This window comes from Globicephala melas, chromosome 15, assembly GCF_963455315.2.
Source record: "Globicephala melas chromosome 15, mGloMel1.2, whole genome shotgun sequence".
Lineage (NCBI taxonomy): Eukaryota > Metazoa > Chordata > Mammalia > Artiodactyla > Delphinidae > Globicephala > Globicephala melas.
In genome coordinates, this window is record NC_083328.1 from 47,481,796 (window position 1) to 47,502,728 (window position 20,933).

General features: G+C 38.8%; 1 protein-coding gene across 3 annotated transcripts in view; it reads right to left on the reverse strand.

Annotated features, from left to right (window-relative positions):
- SPTLC3 (serine palmitoyltransferase long chain base subunit 3) overlaps positions 1-20,933 on the reverse strand; it is a 126,358-nt gene that overhangs the window by 65,316 nt on the left and 40,109 nt on the right. For all 3 annotated transcript variants that reach the window (XM_030872555.2, XM_060284868.1, XM_060284869.1), the window contains 2 exons: positions 12,033-12,157; positions 9,472-9,565 (listed from right to left, as the gene is read on the reverse strand). In XM_030872555.2, the coding sequence (XP_030728415.1) occupies positions 9,472-9,565; positions 12,033-12,157 (219 nt within the window). The remainder of the gene's footprint in view (positions 1-9,471; positions 9,566-12,032; positions 12,158-20,933) is intronic.

The window sequence follows — 20,933 nt, forward strand, 5'->3', positions numbered from 1 at the left end:
ATTAGTAAATAGAGATCCAAGAAGGTTAAGTAATTTTCCTAGGACCACATGATAATAGGCTATAGAACAAGGACACTAACGTTTGGATCAAGGCCTATACTTTTTAGAAAAAATACCAAATTGATGGTTTTAAATTTATATATGCTGTATGATAATTAACAAGTTAGGAAAATTTATTTACAAGGAAATGTAAAGATCTTAAGTACACAATGCAATGAATTTTAATAAGAACGTGAGCATTACCCCACTCAAAATAACAACATTTCTATCACCCCAGAAAGTTTTTCATGCCTCTTCTTACCAATTTTCCTCCCCTACAAGGAGAGGCTAGTATTGTTGTGATTTATATCACCACAGAGTTGTTTTATCTGGTTTGAGTTTTCTATAAGCAAATTCATACTGTGTGTACTCTTTTGTATATGGTTTATTTAATTAAAAATGATGTTTCTTGAGAGTCATCCACTTTGTGTCAGTAGTTTATTCCTTTTTTATTGTAGAATTGTCTTCTATTATATGAATAAGGCTTTTTTTTTTCTATTCTCCTGTTGATAGATATTTGGGTTGTTTCCAGTTTTGAACTTTTATGAATAAAGTTCCTATGAAACAGTCTTGCACAAAACTTTAGTGGACATATGCTTTCATTTTCCTGGGAATTCTGAGCTGTGGGATTTCTGGGTCATAGCATAGGGATGTGTTTAGCTTTACAAGATTTGCCAAAGGGTTTTCTAAACGAGTTGTGTCACTTACACTCCATTTATGGGATGGGTGAGTGTTCTAATTGCTCCACACCTCTGATAACATTTGATGTTGTCATCTTTTGGATTTTAACTATTCCAGTGGATGTGAAAATGTACATTTGTCAAAGCCTTTACTCTTAACCACTGCGCGATACCACCTGGCCCTTTTTCGCTTCAACCCATGGTAATTACTTTTGTATATATCTGCTCCTCCTACTAGATTGTAAGCTCTCAGTTAGCTAAGTTATTACCTTATCATTTTTATAGTTCTCCAAAGCCCTAACATAGTGCCTGAATCAGAAAGTTGTTCGATAAGTGCTTAGTGAGTTTTGGCTTAGAACACTTTTTCTGCATTTTGTGACTCCCTTTACCAACTTTAGACCAGGAGTATAAAAAAGTGCTCATCATGGTGAGAGGAAGCCTGAGGATAGTTAATGTGACAACGTGTGTCTGGTGATATATCTCCGGGTATACTGGCAAGATCCAGGGTCAGCTTAGACTAAATGAGGTTAGAAAATAACCTTATATTAGGGCTTATATCCCTCACTATGCATCAGAATCACGTGGGGAACTCTGAAGAAATGCAGCTGCCTTGGTCCCAACCTGAGTATTTGAATTCACTTGGTCTGTAGGTGGACCAAGTCATTGACCTTTCATAGATATTCTTAGAAGTTTCTATTGTGCAACTAGGACTGTGACATTCCATTGCCCTCAGTAGAATTGAGTGAAGAAATGAGTGGCTGCCATTGATAGATGTTTCTCTCCAAGAGTGAGATCATCAAGTTTAATCATATCCATGGATGCAGCTACAGTTGAATAATTATCCACTATTTCCTTTATCCTTCCTCAAGAAGACAGAATTTTTGATCACCAATTACCTGCCTTGCCAAAGAATCAAAAAGCATAGCACACTGTGCTAATGTCAAAAGCATTTTCCTTCATCTCCTAATAAATACATTTTTTGAACCCCTGAAAGATGTCTACTCCAAATATGAATTCCCAGCACTGTGAAGATAATTTGAATCTGGATGTGACAATTGATGATAAATGAAGAAAAAGAAACAGAACTGGAGGAACTAAACTTGGCTTATCAGAGATGAAAGCAAAGACTGAGTGATTGATGTAACATTAAGAAATGGAGTCAACATATTTTGAATTAGCATTGAGCTAATGGTCAGAGTTGAGCTGTAGGTCTGAGGGGCCTCAAGTTTGGTTCTTACAGAGTTACTGGCCCTGAACTTCACTCCAGAGTGTTCTTCTCACACAGCCGCTGAAGGGGGTTCAGTAAAGGCATAACCAGAACTCACCCCACTCAGTGAGAGGAAATTTTTCATCAGAATAACTCTACAAGTTGGAAAAGGGGGGTCACTTTGGAATGCTCCCATGCATTGGCTTTCCTCTCCTGGGGGATAATTGTTTTATGGTTTGAGGTTTCTGTGAGGTGGGCATAACAGAACTGGAACAATTCTTCCTCACTTCTTTGTTTTCTTCTTCTCACTTCAATCTTTGTTACTTCCTTGGAGAATGAAGGGAGAGTGCCAAGGAAGAGGAACAGGGAAAAGTAGAGGGGGAGGGAAAGCAGGAGAGAATAGCAGTGAGAAAGAAGAGAGAGAAAACAAGTGTGTGTGTGTGTGTGTGTGTGTGTGTGTGGACACATGCATGCACACAGAAAGAAAGGAGAGTTCTGATGATAGTGATAAAGAATTAGGATCAGGAACTTTGAACTAGGAGGGTCCTTACACATCATATAGTTGAACACCTTCATTTTACAGTTGGAAAACTGAATATAAGAAAGAGGAAAGGATTACACAAGGTGATGCAAAAAGTCAGGGGCAGAGCTGGACGAGAGAACTCAGGTGTTCACCACCACCTCCTTCTAAGTATTTCCTAATATTTCCCATGCTGCCTTGACCTCATCACAAAACCTCACACCCAGGAGCCTGAAAGGGCACTGCAATGACACTGACTAGATGGTTTGTGTGTGTGTGTGGGGGGGGGCGGGGGGTTGGGATAGTGAAAGGAGGCGTTTAGGCTAAGGAACAAGATCACTTTTTACCTGACTATAACTTAAAACTTAAGTCTTCACATGGAAACAACCTAAATGTCCATTGACAGATGAATGGATAAAGAAGATATTGTGCGGCTACTAGTGTCTCCTGCGTAGAAAGAGTTCCCAAACGCGGCTGCCGCTGGTGCCTGGTCCCCAGGGAACTCCGCCTCTTCGGGGGACTCTTCAACACCAGCAGCTGTGTGGATGACAGGCTCTTGGTGATCCAGCTAGGCTTCAGGGCTGTGCCTCTGAGGTGGGAGAGCCAAGTTCAGGACATTGGTCCACCAGAGACCTCCCAGCTCCATGTAATATTGAACGGTGAAAATCGCCCAGAGATCTCCATCTCAACACCAAGACCAGCTCCACTCAATGACCAGCAAGCTACCGTGCTGGACACACTATGCCAAACAACTAGCAAGAGAGGAACACAACCACACCCATTAGCAGAGAGGCTGCCTAAAATCATAATAAGGTCACAGACACACCAAAACACACCACCAGACGTGGACCTGCCTACCAGAAAGACAACATCCAGCCCCATCCACCAGAACACAGGCACTAGTCCCCTCAACCAGGAAGCCGACACAACACTCTGAACCAACCTTAGCCACTGGGGGCAGACACCAAAAACAATGGGAACTACAAATTTTCAGTCTGTGAGAAGGAGACCCCAAATACCATAAGTTAAGCAAAATGAGAAGACAAAGAAACACACAGCAGATGAAGGAGCAAGTTAAAAACCCACCAGACCAACCAAATGAAGAGGAAATAGGCAGTCTACCTGAAAAAGAATTCAGAATAATAATAGTAAACATGATCCAAAATCTTGGAAATAGAATGGAGAAAATAAAAGAAATGGTTAACAAGGAGCTAGAAGAACTAAAGAGCAAACAAAGAATCATGAAAAACACAATAAATGACATTAAAAATTCTCTAGAAGGAATCAATAGCAGAATAACTGAAGCAGAAGAATGGATAAGTAACCTGGAAGATAAAATAGTGGAAATAACTACTGCAGAGCAGAATAAAGAAAAAAGAATGAAAAGAATTGAGGACAGTCTCAGAGACCTCTGGGACAACATTAAATGCACCAACATTCGAATTACAGGGGTCCCAGAAGAAGAAGAGAAAAAGAAATGGACTGAGAAAATATTTGAAGAGATTATAGTTGAAAACTTCCCTAATATGGGTAAGGAAATAGTTAATCAAGTCCAGGAAGCACAGAGAATCCCATATAGGATAAATTCAAGGAGAAACATGCCAAGACATATGTTAATCAAATTATCAAAAATTAAATACAAAGAAAAAATATTAAAAGCAGCAAGGGAAAAACAACAAATAACATACAAGGGAATCCCCATAAAGTTAAGAGCTGATCTTTCAGCAGAAACTCTGCAAGCCAGAAGGGAGTGGCAGGACATATTTAAAGTGATGAAAGGGAGAAAACTACAACCAAGATTGCTCTATCCAGCAAGGATCTCATTCAGATTTGATGGAGAAATTAAAACCTTTACAGACAAGCAAAAGCTAAGAGAACTCAGCATCACCAAACCAGCTATACAACAAATGCTAAAGGAACTTCTCTAGGCAGGAAACAAAAGAGAAGGAAAAGACCTACAATAAGAAACCCAAAACAATTAAGAAAATGGTAATAGGAACATACATATCGATAATTACCTTAAATGTAAATGGAGTAAAGGCTCCAACCAAAAGACATAGACTGGCTGAATGGATAAAAAACAAGACCCATATATATTATGTCTACAAGAAAGCCACTTCAGACCTAGAGACACATACAGACTGAAAGTGAGGGGATGGAAAAAGATATTACATGCAAATGGAAACCAAAAGAAAGCTGGAGTAGCAATTCTCATATCAGACAAAATAGACTTTAAAATAAAGACTATTACAAGAGACAAAGAAGGACACTACATAGTGATCAAGGGATCAATCCAAGAAGAAGATATAACAATTGTAAATATTTATGCACCCAACATAGGAGCACCTCAATACATAAGGCAAATGCTAACAGCCATAAAAGGGGAAATCAACAGTAACACAATCATAGTAGGGGACTTTAACACCCCACTTTCACCAATGGACAGATCATCCAAAGTGAAAATAAATAAGGAAACACAAGCTTTAAATGATACATTAAACAATGTGGACTTAATTGATATTTATAGGACATTCCATCCAAAAACAACAGAATACACTTTCTTCTCAAGTGCTCATGGAACATTCTCCAGGATAGATCATATCTTGGGTCACAAGTCAAGCCTTAGTAAATTTAAGAAAATTGAAATTGTATCAAGTATCTTTTCTGACCACAATGCTATGAGACTAGATATCAATGACAGGAAAAAAATCTGTAAAAAATACAAACACATGGAGGCTAAACAATACACTACTTAATAGCCAAGAGATGACTGAAGAAATCAAAGAGGAAATCAAAAAATACCTGGAAACAAATGAAAATGAAAACACAACAACTCAAAACCTATGGGATGCAGTAAAGCAGTTCTAAGAGGTAAGATTATAGCAATACAATCCTACCTTAAGAAACAAGAAACATCTCAAATAAACAACCTAACCTTACACCTAAAGGAATTAGAGAAAGAAGAACAAAAAACCCCCAAAGTTAGGAGAAGGAAAGAAATCATAAAGATCAGATCAGAAATAAATAAAAAAGAAATGAAGGAAACAATAGCAAAGATCAATAAAACTAAAAGCTGGTTCTTTGAGAAGAGAAACAAAATTGATAAACCATTACCACACTCATCAAGAAAAAAAAGGGAGAAGACTCAAGTCAATAGAATTAGAAATGAAAAAGGGCAAGTAACAACTGACACTGCAGAAATACAAAGGATCATGAGAGATTACTACAAGCAACTATATGCCAATAAAATGGACAGCCTGGAAGAACTGGACAATTCTTATAAAGGTTTAACCTTCCAAGACTGAACCAGGAAGAAAGAGAAAATATGAACAGACCAATCACAAGCACTGAAATTGAAACTGTGACTAAAAACCTTCCAACAAACAAAAGCCCAGGACCAGATGGCTTCACAGGTGAATTCTATCAAACATTTAGAGAAGAGCTGACACCTATCCTTCTCAAACTCTTCCAAAATATAGCAGAGGGAGGAACACTCCCAAACTCATTCTACGAGGCCACCATCACCTTGATACCAAAACCAGACAAAGATGTCACAAACAAAGAAAACTACAGACCAATATCACTGATGAACATAGTTGCAAAAATCCTTAACAAAATACTAGCAAACAGAATCCAACAGCACATTAAAAAGATCATACATCATGACCAAGTGAGGTTTATCCCAGGAATGCAAGGATTCTTTCATATACACAAATCAATCAATGTGATACACCATATTTACAAATTGAAGGAGAAAACCATATGATCATCTCAATAGATGCAGAGAATGCTATCGACAAAATTCAACACCCATTTATGATAAAAACTCTCCAGAAAGTAGGCATAGAGGGAACTTTCCTCAACATAATAAAGGCCATATATGACAAGCCCACAGCCAACATCGTCCTCAATGGTGAAAAACTGAAACCTTTTCCATTAAGATCCGGAACAAGACAAGGTTGTCCACTCTCACTACTATTATTCAACATAGTTTTGGAAGTTTTAACCACAGCAATCAGAGAAGAAAAAGAAATGAAAGGAATACAAACCAGAAAAGAAGAAGTAAAGCTGTCACTGTTTGCAGATGACATGATACTATACATAGAGAATCCTAAAGATGCCACCAGAAAACTACTAGAACTAATCAATGAATTTGGTAAAGTAGCAGGATACAAAATTAATGCACAGAAATCTCTTGCATTCCTATACACTAATGATGAAGAATCTGAAAGTGAAATTAAGAAAGCACTCCCATTTACCATTGCAACATAGAGAATAAAATACCTAGGAATAAACCTACCTAAGGAGATGAAAGACCTGTATGCAGAAAATTATAAGACATTGATGAAAGAAATTAAAGATGATACAAATAGATGGAGAGATATACCATGTTCTTGGATTGGAAGAGTCAACATTGTGAAAATCACTATACTACCCAAAGCAATCTACAGATTCAATGCAATCCCTATCAAACTACCACTGGCAGTTTTCACAGAACGAGAACAAAAAATTTCACAATTTATATGGAAATACAAAAGACCCTGAATAGCCAATGCAATCTTGAGAAAGAAAAATGGAGCTGGAGGAATCAGCCTCCCTGACTTCAGACTATACTACAAAGCTACAGTAATCAAACAGTATGGTACTGGCACAAAAACAGAAAGATAGATCAATGGAACAGGATACAAAGCCCAGAGATAAACCCACACACATGTGGTCACCTTATCTTTGATAAAGGAAGTAAGAATATACAGTGGAGAAAATACAGCCTCTTCAATAAGTGGTGCTGGGAAAACTGGACAGCTACATGTATAAGAATGAAATTAGAACACTCCCTAACACCATACCCCAAAATAAACTTAAAATGGTTTAGAGACCTAAATGTAAGGATAGACACTATCAAACTCTTAGAGGAAAACATAGGCAGAACACTCTATGGCATAAATCACAGCAAGATCCTTTTTGACCCACCTCCTAGAGAAATGGAAGTAAAAACAAAAAGAAACAAATGGGACCTAATGAAACTTAAAAGCTTTTGCACAGCAAAGGAAGACATAAACAAGACGAAAAGACAACCCTCAGAATGGGAGAAAACATTTGCAAATGAAGCAACTGATAAAGGATTGATCTCCAAAATTTACAAGCAGCTCATGCAGCTCAATATCAAAAAAACAAACAACCCAATCCAAAAATGGGGAGAAGACCTAAATATACATTTCTCCAAAGAAGATATACAGATTTCCAACAAACACATGAAAGAATGTTCAACATCATTACTCATTAGAGAAATGCAATTCAAAACTACAATGCGATATCATCTCACGCTGGTCAGAATAGCCATCACCAAAAAATCTACAAACAATAAATGCTGGAGAGGGCTGTGGAGAAAAGGGAACCCTCATACACTGTTGGTAGGAATGTAAATTGATACAGCCACTATGGAGAACAGTATGGAGGTTCCTTAAAGAACTACAAATAGAACTACCATATGACCCAGCAATCCCACTACTGGGCATATACCCTGAGAAAACCATAATTCAAAAAGAGTCATGTTCCACAAAGATCATTGCAGCTCTATTTACAGTAGCCAGGACATGGAAGCAACCTAAGTGTCCATTAACAGTTGAATGGATAAAGAAGATGTGGCACATATATACAATGGAATATTACTCAGCCATAGAAAGAAACGAAATTGAGTTATTTGTAGTGTGGTGGATGGACCTAGAGTCTGTCCTACAGAATGAAGTAAGTCAGAAAGAGAAAAACTAATACTGTGTGCTAACACATATATATGGAATCTAAAAAAAAAAAAAAAAGTCATGAAGAACCTAGGGGCAAGATGAGAGTAAAGACGCAGACCTACTAGAGAATGGACTTGAGGACACTGAGAGGGGGAAGGGTAAGCTGGGACCAAGTGAGAGAGTGGTAGTGTATATATGGACATATAAACCGTACCAAATGTAAAATAGATAGCTAGTGGGAAGCAGTCGCATAGCACAGGGAGATCAGCTCCATGCTTTGTGACCAGCTTGACGGGTGGGAGGGTGGGAGATGCAAGAGGGAAGAGATGTGGGGATATATGTATATGTATAACTGATTCACTTTGTTATAAAGCAGAAACTAACACACCATTGTAAAGCAATTATACTCCAATAAAAGCATTAAAAAAAAAAAAAGAAGATATGGTGCATATACACAATGGAATACAACTCAGCCATAAAAAAGAATGAGATAATACCATTTGCAGCAATATGGATGCAACTAGAGATTATCATACTAAGTGAAGTAAGTCAAAGAGAGAAAGAGAAATATCATACAATATCATTTATATGTGGAATCTAAAGTATGACACAGATGAACGTATCTACAAAACAGAGACAGACTCACAGACGTAGAGAACAGACTTGTGGCCCTCCAAGGGGGAGGAGGAGTGGGGGAGGGGTGGACTGGGAGTTTGGGGTTAGTAGATGCAAACTATTATGTATAGAATGGATAACAACAAGGTCCTACTGTACAGCACAGAGAACTACATTCAACATCCCGAGATAAACCATAATGGAAAAGAATATAAAAAAGAATGCATATATAAATGAGTTACTTTGCTATACAGCAGAAATTGTCACAACACTGTAAATCAACTGTGCTTCAATGAAAAAATAAATTAAAAAAAAACTTAATTCTTTAAACTTTCTCAAGGCAGAGTTACAAAAGAGGAGGCATTATCACACTTCTGATAATTACGTGCAGTCTAAGAGCTCAGTCATGGCTTCAGAGGCCGCGTTGGAAGATCACTAATGACAGAGACACTAATGTGTTTGGGTTACACTTAGCAATCTGGGTGTTTAATGCAGTTCAACCATTTGTTCCAGGTCACCAGAGGTTAACAAGCCAGTAGTGAGTATAAACATGACTGTGTTTCATTAGCTAAGCTCCCAGGTCGAAGAGCAAGGACTAAGCCCCATCAATAATCTTTACTTTTGTCTAGAAGCAAGAGATATCTGTTGGATAAAAGCACTGATACTCACTGTTGTGTTTGAAGATCCTTATGGTTGCACCCGAGAGTCGGGCCCCAAGCACAAGAGATGCATGGTTTAACTCATCGCTTAAAATGAGGCATCCCTGGTAGAAAACAAGCACATGAAACATAGGCCAATAAATAAAATGAAGGGAAAACAACATGTGGGAACAGGAACTCATTTTAAGATCTATAACACAGATTCTCCAAAACCCTCTTTAATTTTAAAAGTCCAAGAGTTTAAACTGGTGTCTTCGTGGATAAAATCCTCTAGAGCAATTTGCTGATGGAGTTGGGGATCTGTTAAGGGTTAACACCTTTTTGAAACATTTGCATATAGTTTTCAGCAGAGGAGGTCATCCAAGATCTTGGTTAAGCACCGGGTAGAGTCTAAAGGATTGATGGTTGGCAGGAAAACTAACATGATTTTGGGTGGGTTGTGGATTTGCTGAGGCTTTTCAGTCCCATGCTGGATTATTTGGAATGGTTTCGGGGCACTCTTGCTGGTAGGCAGGGATAATTTCTGCAAAACATTTCAAGCTCTTGTTTTCTGATTCTCATTCCCTACTATGTTAACATCCATGTAGACGGAGGCATCACTGCTTTACAGTTAAAAACTTTGCATCTGGAAAAGTATGGATGGCAATTCAGTCTGAGACAAGGAGAGAAGGTCACTCTAATTTACTGCTTATATAAGTTACTGTTTGTAAAATTATTTTTCTTTATTAAGTTAAAGATTTCTAAATTATGAAATTGCTCAAGTAGACTCAAAATGCAGAGACATGCAAAAAAATTAAAAATAAAGACCTTTATTTTATGGCCACCCAGAATCTTAGAGTTCTCCCTTATATTTTAGAAATCTCACACATGATACACTTTTAAGTTTTTGAGGCAAAGCCAGCAAAATTCTCACATCTCCATACCCCAGACATTGTGTGTGTATTTATAATTTTTTTTGGTGGACATTTGAGAGTTACTTGTAAACCTCATGATACCTCACCCTGAAATTCTTTAGCACGTGTCTACTAGGAAAAAGGACATTCTCCTACATGATCACAATGCAATTATCACACCTTTGAAATTAAACATTAATACAATGCTATCATCTAATATACAGTTCAAATCCAAATTTTTCCAACTGTCCTAAAAATGTCTCGATGCCTTTTACAGATGTTTCCTTTCCTATTTTTTTCAATGCAGAATCCAATCAAAGATCATACACTGCATTATATTAGTTGTCTTGAGTCAGATTTTTAAAAACATAAATCTGATTATGGTGTTTGCTTACTTAAAATGAACAAACCAACTCTTCATTTTTCTCCAGGAGAATTCCCAACACTCTAGCATGATTTACACTATAAGGCTCTTTACAGTTTGGTAACTGCCTTCACCTCTGGTCTCTTCTTCATCCACTCTCCTACGTTCTAATTCTTCCAAACCTCAGTGCTTCACACAGGCTGCTCACTCTTCCTTGTCTTAAGAAAATAACTTACTTATCTAAACAGATAAGTAACAGATTCTGTTCTCATGTCACCTACTTTGCACAAGCATCTCAGCCTTTCTCGAGAAGAGTTGGGGGACAACTCTTTTGTCCTTCCCCATTTACGGGCACCCCTTTTCTGTGGTATTTATTCTGTTACTTGGTGTGTTGTTACCCCCATTAGAAACTACATGAATTTACAGGGCAAAGGTCTTGTTCATCTCTGTATACTCTGTAACTTGCCTCATATGAGAACACAGTAGATTCTCAATAAGTGACTTATTGAATGAATAAAGGGACAAATAACACAAGAAAAACGTTTTGTTAAAATAAATGCTTAATAAGCATTTGTTATGCTGAACATGGTGACTCGGGGGCCTAAAAATTTAATTGATTTTGTAAAACTGTCACTGAAGAGGAATCTTGACTCCCATCTAGGGCTGCAATTCTAGAACCAGATATCATGATGAAGAGATTTGCTGGACTCAGCTGGTACTTAGACAGGTTGGGACCTGGGACCTGGGACCCTTTGCTGCAATGCTTGTACCTGGACAAACCTCTTCATCTCCTTGTGCAACAAAATACAAAGAAACTATATGGGACTAAAATTAACTGTGTGCTTGTGCAGTTGGGGCAAATTATGGGCAAGATTCAAAAAGACCAAAAAACCCAACTGCCACTTCTGAAGAGCCGGAAGCAAAAGCAGGGTACGGCATATGCCTCTTGCACACAACACCACCAAAGCGGTGGGCAAACCTCCTAAGCCACCCCTCTGGCCTTACCCTGGGGCCTGCCCCTACCCTCACCCCATATGAGGAACTAGCTCGCCCCCCTCCTTGGGGGCGAGCTCCCCCGCTGCTGCAGCAGGGGCCCCAATAAAGCCTTGCCTGAATCTCTTGTCTGGCCTCTTATCAATTTCTATCAATTAAGGAGGCCAGGCATCCTGGTCGGTAACAGTACATGTATTCAAAAAGCTGAAGATCCAAGCCTAAGAAAAGAAACTTCTCAGTCATACGTCTAACAAAGGACCTGCTCAGAGTTATGTCTTAGGAATAACACAGCAGAAGACAATTATGTTAACAAATTCTCACCTTTCCAACGAGTGCAGGGATATTCATTGAGTTCGTTGCAAATCCCATTCCAAAGACCATAGCAGCTTCTACATTCAGGAACTCAGCTACAAGGTCCTCCAACTCTTTATGTTTATCCAAGGTTCCTGCTCATGAAATGATAGGATGGGTGAATCTCCTGTTCTCAACAAGTCCAAGATTGAAAACTCAAATTCCAGTGCTTACCCATTACCAAAAGACACATACAGGAGTGCACATAGCAGGTCTATTTGCCATAGGCCGAATCTAGAAACAACCCAAATAACCACACACTGTAGAATGGATCAATACATATACAGTAGAATTCAACACATCAGTGAGAAAAAACAAACTAATGTCCCACACAACAGCATGGAAAATCTCACAAATATGTGGTCGAGAGAAAAAAGTCAGACATGTATATACTCATCCCATATGAATCCATTTATATGAAATTTACAAACAGACAAAACTAACCTGTAGTGTTAGAAGTCAGGAAAGTGGTTTCTTTTGTTGAGAGCATGGAGAGAACTTTGAGATGCTCTGTTTTGTTTCTAGATCTGGGTGCTGGTTATGTGGGTATGTTTGTTTTGTGAAAATCCATTTTATACTTACGATTGGTGCACTTTTCTATATATATAATTTATAATGCAATAAAATTTATAAAAAATGCCACAGTTCCTCTTTCTTTCCACCTTACATCCCACGAATAATTAATTAAATTCTAACTCCCTCAGAGGGTTCCCGACACTCAAATGCAAACAGAGCTCATGACTTCCATACGTGCATTGAGCTATAATTTATTGAACCTTTGGAATGTGCTAGGTTTCAAAGCCCACTATTTAGGTTATCTCATTTAATTTTAAGGGCCCAATAATGCAGGTATTATTACTTTACAGATAAGAAAACTGAAGTGGGAAGAGGTCACAGATAAAGAGCAACAGAGATACTCAAGTCTAACTCCAAAGTTCATATTTTTAAGACTCTACTACCTTTAAATGCTTACTCTCTGACCCCTTCTTATAAATAATCCCTCATGCCTTACTGAGAGTAAATACTAATGCTTCCCATAGTCTTGTTTGCCATCACTCTAACTTCTAGATCTATACTGTCCAATATGGTAGGCACCAACTATATATGGTTAGTGCAATAGAGGAACTGAGTTTTAAATTTTATTTAATTTTAGTGATTTTTTTCCAATAAACACAACTTTACTGTTTTGGTAGGATTATTTCCCACTTATTTCACTTTAACCAGTGAAAATTTGGTGTCTGAATTGACATGTACTCTAAGGGTAAAATACCCATCATTTTTTGAAGAGAGAACAAAAACAATAAAAATAATACAGTATAGTTCATTAATATTTCACTTATTGATTACATGGTTAAATGACAATACTTGGGATATATTGGATCACATAAAATGTATTATGACATTGTTTACCTGATTTTTTAAAACTTTTTAAAATGTGGCTACTAGAAAACTTTAAATTCCACGTGTCTTGCATTATATTTTTATTGGTCTAGATGATACACTTAACAGAATAGAAAAAATGTATAGGTGGACAGGAATTTGTATCCATCCATATGCAGATTTAACTCAGATTTAAGTTAGAGGAATGTTGTTGGCATATTCAGGACTATTATAAACAAGCTTCTATTAATCTAAAGATTAACATATATTACTACAAAGCGGGATATCAGAATTTTATTTCAATTGGTAAATTAGCTTGCTTATTGAGCTCAAATGGTGAGGAGTTGAACTTTAGAAGGCATTGTATGGTGAGTTGAAGTTTTATTTTGCATTTAACATAAAAGAGAACATGAGATAGCCCATCTTCGCCCTTCCCCTCTTCTCACGCTGCTGGCTGGTGGCCTTTTTATCAAATCAGAATTCATTTATGCTCCAAACTGTCAGAAAACATAGTAAAACAAACATTCTAGCAGAGTCAATTGTATTCAAGATTGGGTGGGGAATAGTTAGAAATTTAAATTGTAATTTAAAACTTTATTATCCAAGATACACTATAGTGTGAAAAGAGAAACTGAAATTTAAAGATAAAACGTGGGCACATAATCTTTTGTCAGATTTGTTTTTACCCAGTAGAGACTGCATTCCAAAGGGAACACCTCCAAGAACAGGTAATGAAAAGTCCACCGGCCTGGCCGTGAGGAGAGCTGGTTCTGACCGAAGCTCTTCCACTAAACAGCTGGGTGGCCTCTGGCTGCCCCTTCCGGCAATTTCTGCAGAGACTGGGAGAGGTGCTGTTTTAGGCATCTTTGACCTTGGGAGTGGTCTTTCCTCCACCTAGAATGGTCTTCTGGCAGCTCCTAGTCACTCTTTGAGATCCACCCAACATGGCCTCTTTTCTCAGATGCAGTCTCAGCTTCCCCAGGCAAACTCGGTCATTTTCACCTCTGAGGTCGCATGAGCCTCATTACATAATGATTACAGCACTTAGTAAGTTTCATTGGGGATGTTCATGGGACCATCTTCTTTATTACAGAAAGAGCCCTTGGAGTGCAGATACTGGGTGTGCAGATATGGGCACTCCTATTGCAGTACTGACACGTAGTAGGTGCTTGCAACTCCTATTGCAGTACTGACATGTAGTAGGTGCTAGCTGAGTTGCATTCTGTCTTTTGATGGAGAAGGAGGCCAAGACTGAGGCTAGAGGAGGGGATGGCACAGGGAAAAAGGTCAAGAAGTCATGCGATGCCAGGGCAACAAGGCGACCAGGCAGTGAGCACCAGCTTGGAAACACCGATACCTGAAGAAGGTCTCCAGCAAGGATAGAGGGTGCCCAAACTTTGTTAACTTGGTAACTTTCCCCATGAGCCTTTCCTGCTCAGATGTCAGGGGACAACTGTGTCCTGGCCCAGTCACCCAGAAGTGCATGAGTAGACGTTCACGATGAATCTGCGTGATGTCTTCCTCCACCTACATCTTCCCCAACTCTGCCATTCCAAGGCCTTATCTATGACAGTTACATCACTAAAAGTCCTTAGGATAATACAGGATGTCTTGTAAAGGATTAAACAGCCAACAAACTAATTAGACATGGGTGTGTCTAAGAACAGCCTGAGGAATCCCCCTCTACGAGGTCTCTTTCATTATCTTGACTTAAAGAGAGGGAGAAGGTGGGGGAAAGCAGGTGACCAGATTAGGTCTCCAGAAACCAGCCTTCTTCTGGATTTCCAGTGGTCAGGTGGTTAGTAATGTAATTTTCAAATATATCAGTTTCTACAAATGGATGTCTCACAGCTGGGTTACTAGTTGTCAGTTGTTTTGCATCTAGGGGCTTACCTTCAATTTGTAGAAAATAATAGTTCCCACTCCCAAACCCCATGATCATTGAGTTTCTCTGTTTAGTGTTCATAGCTCAGATTTCATCAACAGATATGAGAGATTCCCAGGATGGCTGGATATTTTCTACTCTAAGAAGCCATGCCTTGCAACGTTAGACTGGGCTGGTCTGAGATGGGGTGGGGTTTTTAAGGAAGAATAGATAATATGTCTCTTTCATATTAATGGACTGCTGCTTTCTGCCTCCTGTTCTTCAAATTCAAGAAATAAAAATGTAGGAATTAACACAACATTGTAAGTCAACTATACTTCAATAAAAAATATCAAAACTGAAAAAATATGTATAATTGAATCACTTTGTTGTACAGCAGAAATTAACACAACGTTGTAAATCAACTATACTTCAATAAAAAATATTAAAACTGAAGAAAAAAGAAATGAAAATGTAGAAGGACCTTGGGGAAACAAAACTGTCACTAGAAACTTAACTAGCTTGTTTCCACCAACATTCAAGCCATACTCTGATTGAATGGAGATGCCTGAGTCCTGTCAAGTTTGCCCTTGGTGGTCTGAGTACTTGAGGACTTCTAGAAATCATATTCAACATTTTGTTGCTGACATATAACTGTGGGCCTTTTTTTTAAATCTCAAGAAAGCAGAGCTATAGTTCTAACTGAAGGTACAAATATATCCACAATAATCTTTATTTCTCTGTGACTTTTGTTTTTTTCTTTAGTCTCTGAAAGTCACATATAGGCTGGTAAGAATGGATCTCTGAATTTCAGTGTTGTGCATATATTGACACTTGTTCTTATCCTGAAGGTTTATTTATCCAGTGGATACTGAAAATCTGCTTTGTGAATAAAAGAATAAATACAAGCTGGGTGTATCCTCTTGCCAGATCTCTCAGCAGTATTTTCACATGCCAAGCACAGGGTATGCCACCATCAGTCAAATCAATAAAAATCAGACTCAGGAAAAAGTAGCAATATTATGTTTATGAACTCTACATTTCAGCTGATTTTTTAATGATATCGGCCTTCATATTGACACTGATTAATAGTAAAGGGTGTAGGTGTTATTAACAAGCCTGTTTCACAACCACCTATTCTTCCTGTGTAGCACATGTGAAGAATAATTTCCAAGCTGTGACAGTAGTCTCTTTTCGTCCAGAATATCCTGTTTGTTGATAGTTGCTTAGATGTGACCTAGGAGTAGGTGGTCATTTATTGTGGCAACATGCCAGCCATTTCATCTGGCTGTTCCTACTGTGCTATGGCTCTCAGCCCACTTCTGAGCCACTTTGCTTGAACTGGTGATTCCTGCATTAAAATCAGCATCAACCCTTCTGCCTAAAGGAGTCCACCTTTTCAGCTCTTCACCCAAAAGCACTTAGAATACCCTGTTCTTCTGCTTATTCTGCTTGTGTACAGTCTGGTAGGGGTTACAGAGCTACTAAGCCTCTTGAGTACCTTTGTTTTCCTGTGAAACATTCAGAGAAAAGTCTTGAAGCCAGATGGGTTGTCTGAAATGGGTCTAGAACACACTGTCACGCTGAGCAGAGGCCACCAGTGCTGGGTCAAGAGACCACCCATCCTGATGAAGTTCAGTAAAACAGCAGAAACAATTTTTATCTGCCCAACTTCCCAGGCCTTTATTTTTAGCAAAACACTTGCCATCTCTTGGCAGGTTAAAACGTTAATAGATAATTAGAATCCGATGCAAACAAAAACCTTGAGGCGTGGATATGTAATTATGATGAGCTTTCCTCTCACAAATCATCTTGATAAGAGAAGAATTTTTAAGTGGACCAAATGATGACCTCTACCTCACCTCTGACCACATACTCAATAGAGTCTTGTTTCACCCTTCTTTTTTTTCTTTAACATTTTGTTTTGATGTAATTTTTGATCTACTAAAAAGTTGCAAGAATAGTACCAAGAATCCCCAAATACTTTTCATCCAGATTCCCCATATGTTATCATTTTAGTACATTTCATTAAATATCATTCTCTCTCTATGTGTGTGTATATATATATATGCACACACGTGTGTATATAATTATATATAATATATACAATTATATGAAATTTTTTGCTGAACTATTTAATAAATTACGATCATAATGCCCCCTCTTCTCTTAAATATTTCACTCTGTATTTCCTAAAAACAGGGCACTCTCTTATGTAACGCCAGTACTATTATCATCGATATAATACTATTATCTACTGTACTACTGCACAGAGCTAATTCACCTTTGATTCTCTCACTTTAAAAACCCAACTCTGGGGCTTCCCTGGTGGCTCAGTGGTTGAGAATCTGCCTGCTAATGCAGGGGACACGGGTTCGAACCCTGGTCTGGGAAGATTCCACGTGCCGCAGAGCAACTAGGCCCGTGAGCCACAACTACTGAGCCTGCGCGTTTGGAGCCTGTGCTCCGCAGCAAGAGAGGCTGCGATAGTGAGAGGCCCGCGCACCGCGATGAAGAGTGGCCCCTGCTTGCCACAACTAGAGAAAGCCCTCGCACAGAAACGAAGACCCAATACAGCCAAAAAAAAAAAAAAAAAAAAAAAGTAACGAATGTTCAAGTACAAAAAACCCACCTCTGGAAACAAAGATAGATGAAGGAGGGGGAATGAAGCAACTTATAATGAGGGTCCACTTATGTATATGGTTATTTAATCATTACACCTCCACACTCTCTATAAAATAGGCATCCTGGTCCTTATCAGTGAGGAAATAGATGCAGAAGTGATGCCACTTACCCAAAGGAGATAGAGCTAATAAGTGCAGACCACCTACTTAACAACGTGACAACCTACCCTGCTGAAACATTTCAAGCTTTATCTCAATTAATTGTCATACAAATTTTTGAAGTTGGTGCTGCTGTTATCTCCTTTTATAGATAAGTACACCAAAGCCTGAGAGTTTAGTTCACTTGCCCAAGGTCATGCAGTTAGTAAGTCTAGAACCAAGGTTCAGATTCAGCATGTGTGACTCTAGAGAGATAACTCTTTCCCTTCCTCAGAACACTCTTCTAGGTTGTTTTTTTTTTGGCTGCGTTGGGTCTTCATTGCTGCAAGCTTCTCTAGTTGCGGCGAGCTGGGGCTACTCTTTGTTGTGGGGCGCAGGCTTCTCATTGCGGTGGCTTCTCTTGTTGTGGAGTGTTGGCTCTAGGGTACATGGGCCTCAGTTATTGGGCCGCGCCGGCTCAGTGGTTGTGGCTTGTGGGCTCTAGAGCGCAGACTCAGTAGTTGTGGTGCACGGGCTTTGTTGCTCCACGGCATGTGGTATCTTCCCTGACCGGGGATCGAACCCGTGTCTCCTGCATTGGCAGGCAGATTCTTAACCACTGCGCCACGAGGGAAGTCCCCCACTCTTTCGGTTTTACCCGAATCTGCGTTTTCTGAATTACAACTCTTAACACACAAAATAAAGCTCTTTGTTCTTGGCAGCCTTGAAACTAATTATTGTTTGATATTACCAGTGGTTAAAGGATATACACAGGTACTGATGTCTATGAAAGTTAATCTATATCCTTAGTATATTTGGATGTAACAGGATTTTTAGTCTAAATTTAGTAAAGGAGGGCTTCCCGTGTCGCAGTGGTTGAGAGTCCGCCTGCCGATGCAGGGGACACGGGTTTGTGCCCGGGAGGATCTCACGTGCCGCGGAGCGGCTGGACCCGTGAGCCATGGCCGCTGAGCCTGTGCGTCCGGAGCCTGTGCTCCGCAAAGGGAGAGACCACAACAGCGAGAGGCCCGCGTACCGCAAAAAAAAAAAAAGAATCTCTAGTCTTCATGTATCTTATGGTGTTTTTCTACGTGAAGGGAAGTGGTAGATGATCTACGTATTCTGGAAGTCTGTGAGTTTCAACTTTTTTCGATCATCCCAGGTGTTACCCTGCTGGCAAGTATTATACTTACGTAAAATCACTGGCATATCTTGTTAAGTTGTTGTGTTTGCTTGGCCTTGTTGAACCTACAGGGCCAAATTCTTCACTTGCAGAAATATCTCTGCTAGTTGAAATTTGGCTGCGCTGTAATTTCTATCACTCTCAAGAGAAGGGCAATTACCTTGTCAGAATTATAACAGGTATCAGGAAATTGCCAAAAGGCTTTCAGAAACCAAGATACACTTTCATTTTCCTCCTCCCAAACTATTCCCCTGAGGGTCCACCTTCCTTTACAAATATTCTTAAAGGAAAATAAAAAGTCTTGAGAGAAATGCAATGAAATCTCATTGATCAGAATTTACAACAATTTAGTCTGAAAGGAGCTGGCACTGTCTATGAATAAAGGTTTTGCTGTGTAAATTAAGAAGGTAATACTAATTGAGATGGAGACCTTTATAGCCTATTTAACTGAATCCACTGCTTTAAAGCATATTTATAGCATTGATTTGCATAAAATCCTGTTAATTAAAATTGCTTTTTTTTAAAAAAGGAAGCAAGATCTCTACTTGGTAGCAATTTCTTAGAAACTGTGATTTCCATAGGAATTTGAAGCTGATATTTATTTGAAATATGTTTTAAGTTACACATTTTGCAAATTGAGGCTGACCCCTTCTTCAATATTTAGGTCAGCAAGGTTGCACATTCCTGGAATCTAGGGACAAAGGTTTGAGAAAGAAACCCAAGAAGAGTCTAAGTACTCTGAATGAAACAGTAGCAGAGAACTTGTCATGTAGAGAAAGAGGGAGACACACTGTCTAACGGCTAAGAACAATGTTCTCAAACTGAGAAATAGCAATTTCAGGAAATTTGTATATAACTAACGTGAAAATCACATCCGAAACCTGAGAATGGAAAATAATATCCTATTATATCCAGTTTCATTGATTCCTAAGTGTGTTCTTTCTGACGTTTTTAAGATGAAAATATTTCAAGCCTACTTCTTGAAATTGCAACTATAATTTGAAAGAAGGTTCTCAACTAGGCAGTTTTTAGGTAGACGTACTAATCAGGTTTTCCTGATGTGATGATTCAAGCACAAGGCTTTCCTTCTCAAAGGAAAAAAGTCTCCACGTAGAAATGATCTTTCATTGGCACAGAATTAGTCTTCTGGCGTCCCATGAGTTTGTTTTCTTAGAAGTGAACTTCTGACTAACAGTTGCTAGGTGAAACTCTGGCAGCACTTATAGAGCACATAGATTTAGATAATGTACCTGTTACTAGACATCCACTTTTAACCATCCAGTGCTTAGGGAAAGAAAGACCAAGAAGCTACACTTCCTTGTTGACCAAAAGCAGAGAAGAGGGGAGAAAGTGAAGGAAGAAATTTCTACATATTGAGGTATAGAGAAATCATTCTGGCTTATACATGATTTAACAAACTTTATGCTACCTAGAACAATCTGTCTCTGGCCTGTCAAACATGCATTGTACATCTGATTTAACCATTTAGAAAAAGAATGCATTAAAAAAAAAATGGAGTAACTGTAGTTCAGGCATCTAAAATGGAGCCAGGCAGCTATTGTGGATGTGGTTTCAGACGTGTTCCCGCATCACTGAGACTTGAATTTTCTGAACTTTATCAAACTCAAGGACACCACCAACCATCCTGAAAACAATATCAGCTAAAAGCTGCCAGCTGCAAA